This window comes from Drosophila teissieri, chromosome 2L (genome assembly GCF_016746235.2).
Source record: "Drosophila teissieri strain GT53w chromosome 2L, Prin_Dtei_1.1, whole genome shotgun sequence".
NCBI classification, from domain to species: domain Eukaryota; kingdom Metazoa; phylum Arthropoda; class Insecta; order Diptera; family Drosophilidae; genus Drosophila; species Drosophila teissieri.
This window is the reverse complement of record NC_053029.1, coordinates 19064227-19076890: the sequence shown is the minus strand read 5'-3', so window position 1 is coordinate 19076890 and position 12664 is coordinate 19064227. Positions and strand designations below refer to the sequence as shown.

At 42.9% G+C, this 12664-nt stretch overlaps 1 protein-coding gene across 3 annotated transcripts; it reads left to right on the top strand.

Annotated features, from left to right (window-relative positions):
- The first annotated feature begins 3744 nt into the window (after positions 1 to 3744).
- On the top strand, positions 3745 to 12135 carry LOC122620676 (protein anachronism). Of its 3 annotated transcripts, none has more exons than XM_043798276.1 (5): positions 3745 to 4260; positions 8515 to 8894; positions 9368 to 9616; positions 10386 to 10458; positions 10950 to 12135. In XM_043798276.1, exons 1-5 carry the CDS (start codon positions 3965 to 3967, stop codon positions 11365 to 11367), a joined length of 1416 nt encoding a protein of 471 aa, XP_043654211.1. In that variant the 5' UTR covers positions 3745 to 3964; the 3' UTR covers positions 11368 to 12135. The 3 variants fall into 3 exon arrangements, with proteins under 3 accessions (XP_043654211.1, XP_043654202.1, XP_043654219.1); XM_043798267.1 differs by having other exon boundaries at positions 8515 to 8903; XM_043798284.1 differs by having other exon boundaries at positions 8515 to 8903; positions 9368 to 9612; positions 10950 to 11112.
- The last annotated feature ends 529 nt before the right edge of the window (positions 12136 to 12664 follow it).

The following is a 12664-nucleotide window of genomic DNA, read 5'->3' as shown; positions in this document are numbered from 1 at the left end:
ATTGGTCAAAATCGTACTTTTAAAGTACTTTAAATTATAGCCAAGTTCCAGGCTACAGTAATACTCGTATAACCTAAATTGAAATGGCCATAGATGCCAGGCCTTGGAGCGTATGCGTGATGCCCCAGCTTAAATGCAGGGTATGCCCGAAACAGAAAAGGAAAAAGCGGCCGCAAATAAACGGTAGCACCGGCCCGGAGGGCAGAAAACAACACAATAACAAATTGGCTTCTGGTCTTTGCATTCCACATGCAATCTGAGCCAACAATCACGACAACTGCATTCGACGGCTGCACCGGCACCAGTTGCCATCTCGTACCGTGGTTAGGAGCCAGTGGCCCAGACCCAGACTTAGACCCAGAGATGGCTCCTTCATCAACCGGCCAGCTAACCAGCTAACCAGCACCCATGCTATAAGTCTGGAGGCTCTTCTTGGTCGGTGCTGACTTGACACGTCTGCTCCGCCGGCTGACGAACATCGTGTGTTTTTAATAAACTCGCGCCAGCCCATTGAATGTTCTTTCGCGAGCTGCTTCTTGGACTGAGAAAAAATGCGATGCATGCGATTAGTAAAGTAGCATAAGCTTATTTAAATCTCCCGATTATATATTCATTTTTAAACTAATCATAACCTATGTCACTTATATTATGTTGCACCTAGTGAGATTCTTCTATGGGGAACTGTGAGTAATAATTTTCAAGTCTGACGCGCATTATCGAAACCCTGATGACTTTTTTTCGGTCCGTGCTCCTTTGATTGGGAAAGGAAGGGTACTTGGGATACCGAACCCTCTTGAAACGCCCCATTTGGGAGTGAGGGATAATTATGTAAACTACGTGTTGATGGTTAAATAATTTCGCTGCGGTGCTTGCAGATTCAATGCCCCTGAAAATGCATTTTCGCGAGCCCTGCATAAAATTAGTTCCCGCACCTCTTATAGTACTATTCACATCGAAGGTCAAATCTCGCATCAATCCGAAAGTTTTTAAAGTTTTATTAGTTGTGCCATGATGCCTCAATACAGCCTATAAATCAATAATAACCGCCAAACTTCCCACTGCTCTTTGGTCATAAAAAATCCGATAAGTCTATGTCCATAACCGCTGAAAGTATTTTGTAGATTGCTATTTCTTAGGTCTACCACTAATGTATTCCAGTGCCTAATCTGAATTTTTATATATTCTGAAACTGCTGAGTCGTCATTTTTACTACGAGCTAATATACCAACTATAAAGTACTTTTCTTTCCATCTTATTCAATGATTTAATTATTTAGTGCCATGTTTTTATACTTCTGAGTACACCAATTCAAAGCAAATAAATACAAAATAATCACAGAAGTCAATCACCTGATAGGCATGAGCCCTAAAGACCGGAATCGTTATTGGTACCAATTATTATGTGATCGGCTAAATTTGGAACAGAGCAACCACTTGTAACCATACAGAAAATCACTTAAGAACCAATGGCCAAAACTTACCAATTGCCAGATGTTTTCCAGCCAGGTGCTGCTGTGTGCTGTGCGCTGAGTGGTGGCCACTGAGTGGTGATAGTGGTGTTAGTGGTGCCGGTGGTGCTACTGGTCTTTAGAGCCTCACGTGCCCACATCCAAATGGACGGATAGACGGAATAGTTGCTCATTGGCGGCAATTGCCGGCTACCGTTTAAAATTAAGCCCCGCAAAGTGGCACGAGCGTGAGACATAGTATGGATTTGCCAGAAAATTGCTTTCAAAAATAAACGCAGGGAAATGCGAGGCAGAAAATACCTGCCTCACAAGATCAAAAGAAAGCGGAGGTATTTCGATTTCATATTAGGAAGTTAGTTAATTATAGGTCCACCCAATCTGACGGCCTTGAAAAGTTAATGAAAAATCAAAAACCGAGACTTTACTTGACTCATTTGGCATTCCAATTCGTATTGTCTAGATATATCTACATGTCTGGCACTTTTTCTGTTGTTGCTGACATCCACATTGTCCACAAAGTGGGACAAATTCTATGCCAGCGCTCAAATAAACAAACATTATTATATAAACTTCGCGACAAGAGGCGCTGATTGCGTCCTACATATATCTTGTTTTCATTTCCCCCCCCCCACCCACCGGCGGGATTATGAATCTGGGCATTTGATGCGATTGCAATTTTACATAACACATATCACTCGACGTCTGGATAACCCCCCCTTCGGCCCGTCACTCTATTCAGAATTTAAACGGTGTGTAGACACACCACATGAATGGGCAGCGGGAAGGAGCCGAGTCCAGACTTTATAAAGTGCTGCGAATTATACAATCATTTTGAAATTCAATTTGGTCCAGACGGAGTGCTGGGAAAGATGTTTATATGTTGCAAATAAATAAATAAATCAAGAACGTCCTTGAAGTCTGACTGTTTGGATTTCCGTATGCGAGTGGAATGAATAATACGGGATAGCGCCATATCTGTTTGGTATTCTTCATGCGTAGATGCAAAATTGGGCCAAAGGATGGGCTTTCTGGGGTTAAGAGATGCCTAGCGCCGTGCCAGGCACCGCACGCACCTCTAATAGGATATATCCGCCCAATTCACCTTCCAATTGATGGACTACGCACTTTCAGGCCTATCTCGTTGTCAGATGATTAGTTGGCACGCACAAATGCCGACAAATGCGACAGCTGAAAGTCAAGAGCAAAGACATCTTGCTCTTCGTGCCCCAAAAAAGAACAGCAGCCGATAACGGACATAACTCGCGTATCAAAACAATTTGATTAGGTCATACTAATTGTGAGCTTGCGAGGAAACCACTTAGGTTAATCTAATCGCCCACGCACGTAGTAATTGGAATAAATAGAGCCTTGTTTGCGGACATGCGAACGGATCCGATGGGTGCAAAGCCGTCCTAAGAGATTGACACAGGTTTCGATTGTTTATAGTGTTTTTAGTGCCTCGAGTGTTTATAGATAGCTTGCAGCTTTCGGATAGTCGTGTTTGATAGCTTCCACTCGAGGAAGTCGCCAAACAAACCTAGGTTAGGACCGGAGTATCGCTTTCGGCCCTAAAGATAAGCCCCATCTCGGACGCACAGGCACAGGCCAAAGATACAGATGCACCCATACAGCCACGTTCTGTATCTCACGCACGGCCACAGTAGCGCTACACGTCGACGTCAGCAACGCCGGCAGATCCTCAAGCGGCGTTGATTGGTCGGCCACTGTGTATCCGAGCGCCAGCCGAACCGCCAGCCGAAGTGCCCAAGCGCTACACTGCAAACTTAGTCGAGGTGTTAGAAGGCGATATTAATGATATTAAAGTAAATACTGGTCTGAAGAACTAAGCTGAGATCTATTGTCCGCGTTTTAGCTCGGGGCACTTTGAATTGTTCGTTATAATCTCCATACTATAAGCTCTTATACATTTTAGTATTAATCCAAGTGAAATTACAAACTAAAAAATTATTAATATTGTACCAACTTATTTTAGTTTTCTTTTTATTATACAAATAAATATTAATAATTAATAAGGAACATAAAATTACTTAGTTTTATCATCAACATTTAATGTTATTGTGCTGAGATATTAATACAGTTTGCCAGCAGCTAATGACCAATTACTCGCTTGTTCATCTTGAGGCGGTCGCATTTTCTCGCAGTGCCGGCAGCAACGCAGCGTTTACGACCATAACAAAGTAGATATGCCCGGCACAACCAAATTTTTCTTATTTAAGACTAAAAAACCGACTCGCGCAAATCACTTCATACTTGGTTCTTAGAGCGAACACATCGAGAAGCTGAACAACAGCCATCAGAATTAACAAATTCGACTGTCGGTCTCCAGCTGAAGTGAAAAAGATAACATTTTAATTGGTGGCAAAAATGCAGTGAGGAAATATTCAGTTTAAGTGATTGCCAACAAGAAAGACACCTATTTGCGTGCGAAAACATTTAGTTTGGCAATTGATTAGCAATCAAGAGCAAAACACAAACATGGCAAATGCTATGCGTGGTAAAAGGTGCGGAAGGAGTCGCATCCGAGAACTAATCCTGACCCTGTCGCTGATCACCATGGCCGGGGACTCGAGGGCCACTCCCTTCGACACCTCCTTCTTCATAGAGGGTGTGCAGTCCGAAGTGGTGAACCCGTTCAACCGCACCATCCTGAACCGCTTCAACCTGACCGAGGAGCAGATCCTGAGCATTCAGAACCGGAGCAATCCCAACATGCGGGACGACTCCGCCCAGTCCTCCAACCAGCAGTATCTGCAGCAGGTCGCCACTCAGCGGTAAGTGCCAAGCACCTCCAAGTGGCCAAAACACACGCTGTCAATCAATGTCGCCTCATGCCCAGAATAGAATCTCTTTCCCCAAATAGAAATCTTTAAAAATATACACTCCTTCTAAACACAAGACTGGCTAAAAAACACATTTAAAAAGCTGCCTTATTGTATACAACATTTTAAAACAGTGCACTGTGCAGTTAAATGGTCAATCAGCTTCGGGCATACATTGTGTTAAACACAATTTGCTGCCAAATTTCACAAATTTTGTATAAAATTCGCTGTCCATTAAGTGAGAGATTTGTCCAAACACAGGCCACTTTCATTCAAGGCTAAAAACATTACTGCATCTCGCTCAAAAATCTATAGCACCAAATGAAATCGAGTATATTCTTAAAAGTACATTGTACACGCTCTGCTCCATTTGGTTTATCTTCAACACGATTTCCCCCATGCAAACCGATTCGCCGAATTAATAAAAATAAGTTGTGAAAATTAATACTTTCCTGTGAGATTTTCCACATGTGCACTCGATTATTATTTATTTATTGATTGAATGCTCCGACAAGTACATGAAGTTCCTACCAAAAGTCGTAAATGTAATGGCCTCGCTTAGCAGACCGAAACCTATGATCAATAAATTATTTTAGCTATATAAGAGAAGCGTGCCCACAAATTGCGTCTTTTGTTTTGATTATGCGAAACCCAGAGCGATTAGAATCTCACAAGAATAGGATGGGTCCAATACTCATTTGATAAATATTATAAAAATTATCAAGCGTTATTAAAACATAATTTAGTGTTTTAAAACAAATTAATATAAATATACACGTTTTAATTTAAAGATTACAGTTAAAATCTAATAGTGTTCTAGCTTAAGCATAAACAAACAGGCAACTTACAAAGAAATGGGATGGATAATCAGAGAAGCCTAGATCTATTAATTAATTGGCTATATTCTTTAATTGTTATTCATTCTTCACAAAAAAATGAATCTGAATAGCCCTTCGATCAACTTCTACCCAACTGACCACATAACATCTAAGTAGATCAAAGAGGCGGGGGCTCGCCAGCCAAGATCCATCAATGATATCTGTTGTATCCATCAGATACTGTAGTGCAACAGTCGCGACGCCGCTGCACAATGCGGACACACTGACATAGGCACTGCAGCACAATGCAACACACTGCAACACACTGCAGAATGCATCGAATTCCGTCGGCGACCTCTGTGTCTTTCTATAGCTGTCTGGCTGATGTCTGGGAGCAGTCTGGGCCATGTCTAGCTATCCGGCTCCGAATGTGACTCCGTCCGCGACTGCGACTGCGGCTCCGTCAGTGTCTGTGTCTCCGGCTGCGGCTCTCCGGTAATGAACTTTTTGTAGGTCGTTGCTATGCAAGTCGGGCACTTGTGGGGCCAACAGCTGATATCTAAATTGTTTCATCTCGTTTGATTGCTTTGGCAGAGTTCCGTTCAGACGGCGAAAAAGACAAAAAAGGCAAAAAACCTGTGACGTATGAGTAATGTCATCGGGACAGCAGACATGTCTGCCCCCAGCAACTGGCGCAATGGTGCAATGGTGCATTGGTGGAGGGCACACGGCAGTAGGCGTGTGCATTTCGACTGGCTGCAGTTCTCCGTTGGTTGCATGATAATGAAGTGCAGCCGGCGAGACACCGTCTAGCCGTTGTTGCTACTGTTCTGTTGCTGTTGCAGTGGCAATTGCTACTGGTGTTGCTACTGCTGCTGCGGCCAGAGGCCTGAGGCAACGGACTGCAAAACCGCAGACGCAGACACTGAGGCGATGCATTCAGTGATGTCTGCCCGAGCGAATGGAGGCCAATGCAAATTTCCTCCTGCCCCAAAGGCACCTTCCCCCCAAAATGGCACCCTGCCTCTGCGCATGCGTGACTCACGCATGAACAGAAATAGTGTCTAAGCGGACAGATTGTCACGGTAGCATCGATAGCACACCTGAAGAAAGTGGGGCTCGATTCCAGCTTAGTAAAGGGATATTCATTGGGTACTAAGACACCACAAGACATACATATGTAAGTAACCATCGAAGTTACGTTTTTTCCAAATAACTTGATGATGAATGCATCTTTAGCTTGAACAAAAGAATCAAAACTAAGCACAACATATTTAGACAATAACTTTTAACTAATAATAAATACTACTTTGAATACACCCCGTATATCAGTACCCAACACGAGCAGTCAAAAATTCATGCAATACCGAAGACCCCGCTGTTCGGCGTAAATCAGTTCAGATTGACCCCGATTCCGCGAAGTTTTTTTCGGTGCAGCATCTAGGCCGGCAGACAGACAGACAGGCAGACAGAAAGACAGGCAGCCAGCGAGCAAACAACGAGCGGACGGAAAGACCGCCTGTCTGACGGACCGACAATCTGTCTAGACGGTGGCCAGACAAACGGCACGACTCAACGAGTTTTCAAGTTCATGCCACACAGCCAACTCCAGACGACTCCGCACGCTGGCATTCCTTGGCCAACCCAGCTAGCCAGCTAGCCAGATTCGGTGCCGTTTCGGTTCGATCGATGCGATCACAACGTAAACATAAATATAAACAAGAGCCGATAATCAGCCAGGGGCTTGGTTCACTTTCGGAACAGAGAAAAGACCGAAAGACCGAGAGACCGAAAACTGGGTTTCATAATTATTTTTTGGCTAGACAAACTGCGTCGCGGGCCAGACCAAATGCTTTAACAATTAATCAGTTTTTTTCTCTCTTTGTGCATTTTGTGTGGGAAAAGGAACAAGACGAAACGTCAGGCGCGTCTCAATTGCCGATCCAGACGCATACAATTGTCCAATTTTCAGGCGAGTGAGTGCGGCCAGATTAGATCATAGCTAACTAACTATTGTTGTCTGCCCGTATTCCGATGATTGTGCACTTGGAAAAACATATCCAACAAGTCGTAGTCGTATCTTAAGGCATTGATCACAAGCCTGTAAACGTTTACATACAATATTTGTATGCGTTGCATCTAACCAAGAAAAACACTGTCGTGATTTAATTGTGTGTTTTTAAATCATATTTAATGTTGCATTGCTAAAAATATATTTCAACAAGTAATACACAGGAGGGCTGTGAATATACATTTAAGTGGGAAACTATCTATCTATGTATCTGTGAGGTAGATCTAAGCGCAGTTCTTATAGGTAGCCTTTTTCACCCGTGCACTGACAGAATTTCGTCTCGATCTCAAGGGGTTCTTAAGTGACACGGGTCTGTCGTTAGCTCCACTACGCGCACTTAGCTCATAATCAAGTTTAGGAAATATCCCGACGAGCGAATCATGTGAAGGCATTTAATCAGCGTAGATGACTCGGGCCAGTCGCATTTAGTAGTGCCGTAAGAACGAAAAGTAGTTGGCTAGCCCAAGGCGGATGATTGCTCTTGGGATAAGCAGCTATCGCCGGCCCTCAGCTAACTGACCAGATTAGTGGTCAACATTATTTTTAAATTGCCCAGCGCACTAGCATGAGTAGTTTGTATTTACGCGGAGATATCGGAATAAGGTATTTGTGTTTCAATAACATCTGCGATCTCGGATCTCGGGGGCAGCAGTCCAAATTAGTAGTACGTGGACTATCTCGGGACTCAAAAAGCTGATTATCAGTTGATAGAAGCCAGAAATACACCACTTGTACTATCGGGAAATAGTTTTATGGCCAGGCAGTCCACTGAACTCTGGCTACGACGCCAGCATTTAATGGAAAATAGTTTACTCATTATGGGTGCTTCCCAAATCTTTGCCCCCTTCAACGACGGATTTACCAGTTCCTCGATAGGAACTAGTTTGCTCGCTGTCGTCGGGCTAAATTGAATCAAAGTTATGAATTGCCAGCAAATGGAAACAAGCACGTTTTCCTCGCTGCCCATCTCCTGACTTTTCTTGAGAATTGTGAATGTCTGAATGTAACGCTCTAATGTCAATTAAGTGAGTCTTACACAAACACTTGAACTAAATTCTCTGGGCGGCGCAGCTTAGGCATACAAATAGTTGCGCGATGAACCATCAAATGATGCCAGCTTTTGATATCCAGCACCCAAGATGGGGAATGCGGGTTTCCACTACAGCCGTAGTATAATAAACATTTTCGGTATTGGACTTCTGCCGACGAAACAGAATATTCAATAGTGATTAAGTCAAATGTTGATAAGAAGCTCTAATGTTATATAAATTTAGTTACACTTAATAACATCCAAATTGGCTTCTCAATATTTTGCAGACTTAACGACATCTTCAAGCGCGTGCAAAAAGCCATCTCAAACGAGCCCAACGGCAGCGCCTCCAAGGAGAAGGCCGGCTTTCCCATTTGCAATGCCGAGACAACCAGCCCGGAGGACTGGTCGCAGGGCCACAATGTGACACTCCAGTTCGCCAGCAGTGTTTTCATTTCCAACAACGACGACCGTCTGAGCAGCGCTCTGCTCCGCCTCTACAAGACCAATCCTGGCCAGACTCGTGAACAAAATCCCGGCCAGGCTTCGGCCCAGCCTATCAGTACTGAGAACCCTGGCAGTACGGCACCAAATTGCGCGGAGCAGCCGCCTGTGGGTCCTCAAATCCGAGTCACCGTCTCCATAGTCCACCAGCAGAGGAAGAAACGTAAGTTAGGTAGGAGGCCTCCAGGAAGTCGAACTTAGAAAACAAAATATGCAAAGCGATATGTTTACTTATATCACTAACAGAATTATTTATTATTATCTAAATAATAACAATAGTTACTGCTATAACAAACTGGTTTCATATACAACAGGTAGAATTTAAAATTTAGTATACCAGGAAAAAATTATTTTAGGTTACAATTATTAAAATGCCTGTTTTTTGATTTTTAGAACCTCATTAATTATATTGACTTCGCCATAAGCAAAATGCATCACAGCATAATTTAAATGTAATAAGTAAATTAAATATAATATGTAGATTATTAATGCGGATGTAAATTGCAATCCCAAACATTTTGCTGACCGAACATAAAATTCTTTTTGGTAACCAGTAGACCAGCTATCATAAACGGCCTACAGTTTTAAAGAGAACACTTTGTGACTGAACAAATCAAATTTGTTTTCCATTCTTAGAGCGCAAGAAGCGCACTTGCAACACCGCTATGCTGAGCAGCTCCTCCACCGGCTGGGTGGAGATCGACGTAAAGTGCGCCCTTGCCTACTGGGAGCAGCAGCACCGCCAGCAACTTCGCCAACAGCAGCCACTGCAGCCCCAACTGACCGCCAGCGTGGTGGGCATCCTGATGATCGAGGTGCACGACGACGAGGAGAATCTGCTCAGGCCGGGTCTCTACTTCGCGCCACCCACTTGCGACCAGGCAGGTAAGCGTGTTGTTTGCCATGTCCAACTAACCGCCCAGGAACGGAGTGGAGGCACCTCGTCCTCCCCATCAGTCACTCTTTCCATCTCCATCTCTCTCACTCTCAACATATCTCTTATTCCATCCAAATCGGTGGCGACAGGCCCCCTTACCACCTTTACCACACGGCGACCAGAATTTATTTACATTCTCGAAGAGGTCATTAGTCAGGCAACTTCGGGGGCCGGCCAGCAGTCAGACGTAAATTGAGCTGGCAAAAAAATGTACTTTCAATGTAATTCCAGACAGCGAATATCGGTAGACGTAATACAAAAATACCTAGTCGTCTGATTCTACAGTCAGCAAAATCTAAATCTCAATTTACAATTCATACCCCGCACGTTTTCCATTCGAAATGCTTCTGTCCGTATATTTGAAATCCATTGGTTTGGGTGCTCAAAGTGGAGCGGAAGTAACGAAAGTCCGAATATCTGCTTAGGATTGACTCAGGTCTTGAAAGTTATTGCCCTGGATCGGTAAGATACAACATCGCAGAAGCAGATTTAGCTCAAGGTGCTACTAATAAATATTGCTCATTCGCACCGTTGTGCGCTGTGCTCGGCTTTCTTTGTCGTTCAGTTGTTGTGTTTTTTGCTACGCTTACTTCTCGCCGTTGTTATTTTTGCTGTTTTGCATGCCCTTCATGTGCGCACTTTCCAATTTGCATTGCATGACCTACGACATATGTTACTCCGATTTTAATGGCCTCTTCGGATTCACATTCGTTGCAGACATTGCTGTCCCATGGAGCGTTTACCGAACAGAACCGTTTAAGTCTCATCTGGCGAGTTGGACATTGCCAAGGTAAGTGTTTTATCAAATTTCGTTTAATCTTTGGGTTTCCATTTTAAAGTTTTGCGCCAAAAACTGCTTGTGCTGCTCGATAGCCTACACTGCTTGTGAACTGCTTTGTGCAAACAATCACCACTTATGTTCTCACGCTTTGTAACACTGAAAAGTGTGCGACCATACTCAAAGAGAACACCCTTTCAACACCGATTTCCCGCCACTATTTGAACTACTGTTATATTTTTTTAAAAGTAAACCACTTTTAAGTTCAAGTATCTCTTTTTACTTTTAAAATAAATCGTTGATAAAAAGAGGTATTATTGAATATATCTGCGAAATTACTATGTAAAATACTGACAATTCCAAAGTTAATCTAGTTAATCAGCAGTGTCGAGAATTGAGGCTGTATATTTTGAATATCCGAAATATAAGAATAAAATTATATTAAAAAATGTATGCTGTTATGCACATTTTTTATTAATAACTAAACTATATTTTATTTATAGAAAACCAAGGCTAGACATCTTCTTCAACGGTAGCAACTCCATGAAGAGCACCTACATCACCCCCAAGAGCAGAGCGTTTATTGAATCCACCACATCCAATTCACCCACGATCGACAACCAGCTGGACGAGAGCGGCGAGCACGAGAGCCAGCATCAGGTGCGCGTCAACCTGGTTCACCACCGGCGGCACCACCACAACCACCAGCAGCCGGAATCGGACTCGGAGTCCGCACAACTTGAGGCCGAAATCGAGGCGAAGGAGCTGATGTCCTCGGCGAGCAACAGTGAACAGCAAATGGAGCCCATCTCGAACCACCACCGACATCGGACTGGCCACCATCATCCGCACCAGCTGCACCAGCACCACCACCATCGCCACACCAAGCACCACAGGATTCCAACCCACAAGATGGAATAGATGTCACAATCACGCGCCATCGATTCCCCATGTTCTCTCACCCGGACTCATGCTGGTCTTAAAATAATGTCTTGTTTTATATTTGTAACTTTAGGGCCAGTTGACTTAATTAGTTTTTAGTTCATCGGTTTTCCTACCGCGTAACCTTATTTAAATTATATTTTAAGTTTCGTTGTAAGCAGTGCCCATTTTCGGTCGAAATTTGATTTTATTGTTAAATCTCCTTTACACTAGAAGCCTGTGATTTAGATGGGCTTAAGTCGCACATTTTTTGCTACAAAAATTGTCAAAGCCTCAAAAGGAAGGCAAGCCCAGAAACCAATTAATACGAATTTAAGTTATATATTTAGATGGTAAACAAAATTAAATAATGCCTTATCGAAGCATTACCATCCCTGACTTCTGCACAATCCCCTCGAAAACCAGCAAGCCAAGAACGAACCAAATTAAGCATTTTCGATTGTATTGATAAGCGATTATAGTCCCAGAATACAGTTGTGTTATATAAATAAGTCACTATGCTAAAAGTGCCTTTCTGCTAAATCTCAAAATTACCCATTGGAACCCCTTGTCCTATTGATTTAAAAACTTTAAGAACCACATGTTCATCCAGTCAAACCGCATTTTATGTCTAATCCTTCTCCTACTAAGTGCATTTGCAATCGATAAACCAATATAAAGATAAATATGATCTATTTAATAAATTAATAAATTTAAGTCGCACACGTGTAGAGTTGCGAATCAAATATAAATCCAGTTGACAACCGACTTTAATATGTTATCCCCCTTTTGGATCAGATTGTCGCTCGAGGGGCTCGCCGATAAGATACGATACTCTTTCTTATAAAAGCCCACAGAATTGCGATTAGAAATCTCCTTCAACTTGCACTCAACGATTTACCACTCCCTTCGATTGACCAATCAATGGTGACATTTTCGTAATAGCCGACCACCAATAGCAGTCTTTATCAATGGGCGGGTGTACGACTTGGTATCGCAGTAGGCCAGCGCTTTTATGTATGTATGCCTTCCTCTATCGTAATCAGATTCCTCAAACGTCATTGCTATCGCGTGCAATCTACTGAGGGGTTTATGGCCCTTCTGAAAATTATCTGGCACTAATATCGGTCTAGAACGCATGGCAAGAAACTCTCATGTTAAACAACCAGCTGATAAAACAGGCTACATGTCATGCCAATTGCCTATTTAGTAGTACACTGAAATCGCAGGTGCAGTTCATTTTTTAAATATTAAAAATTAATAACACAGAAAGATAATCAATCATTTTTGGCAAAAC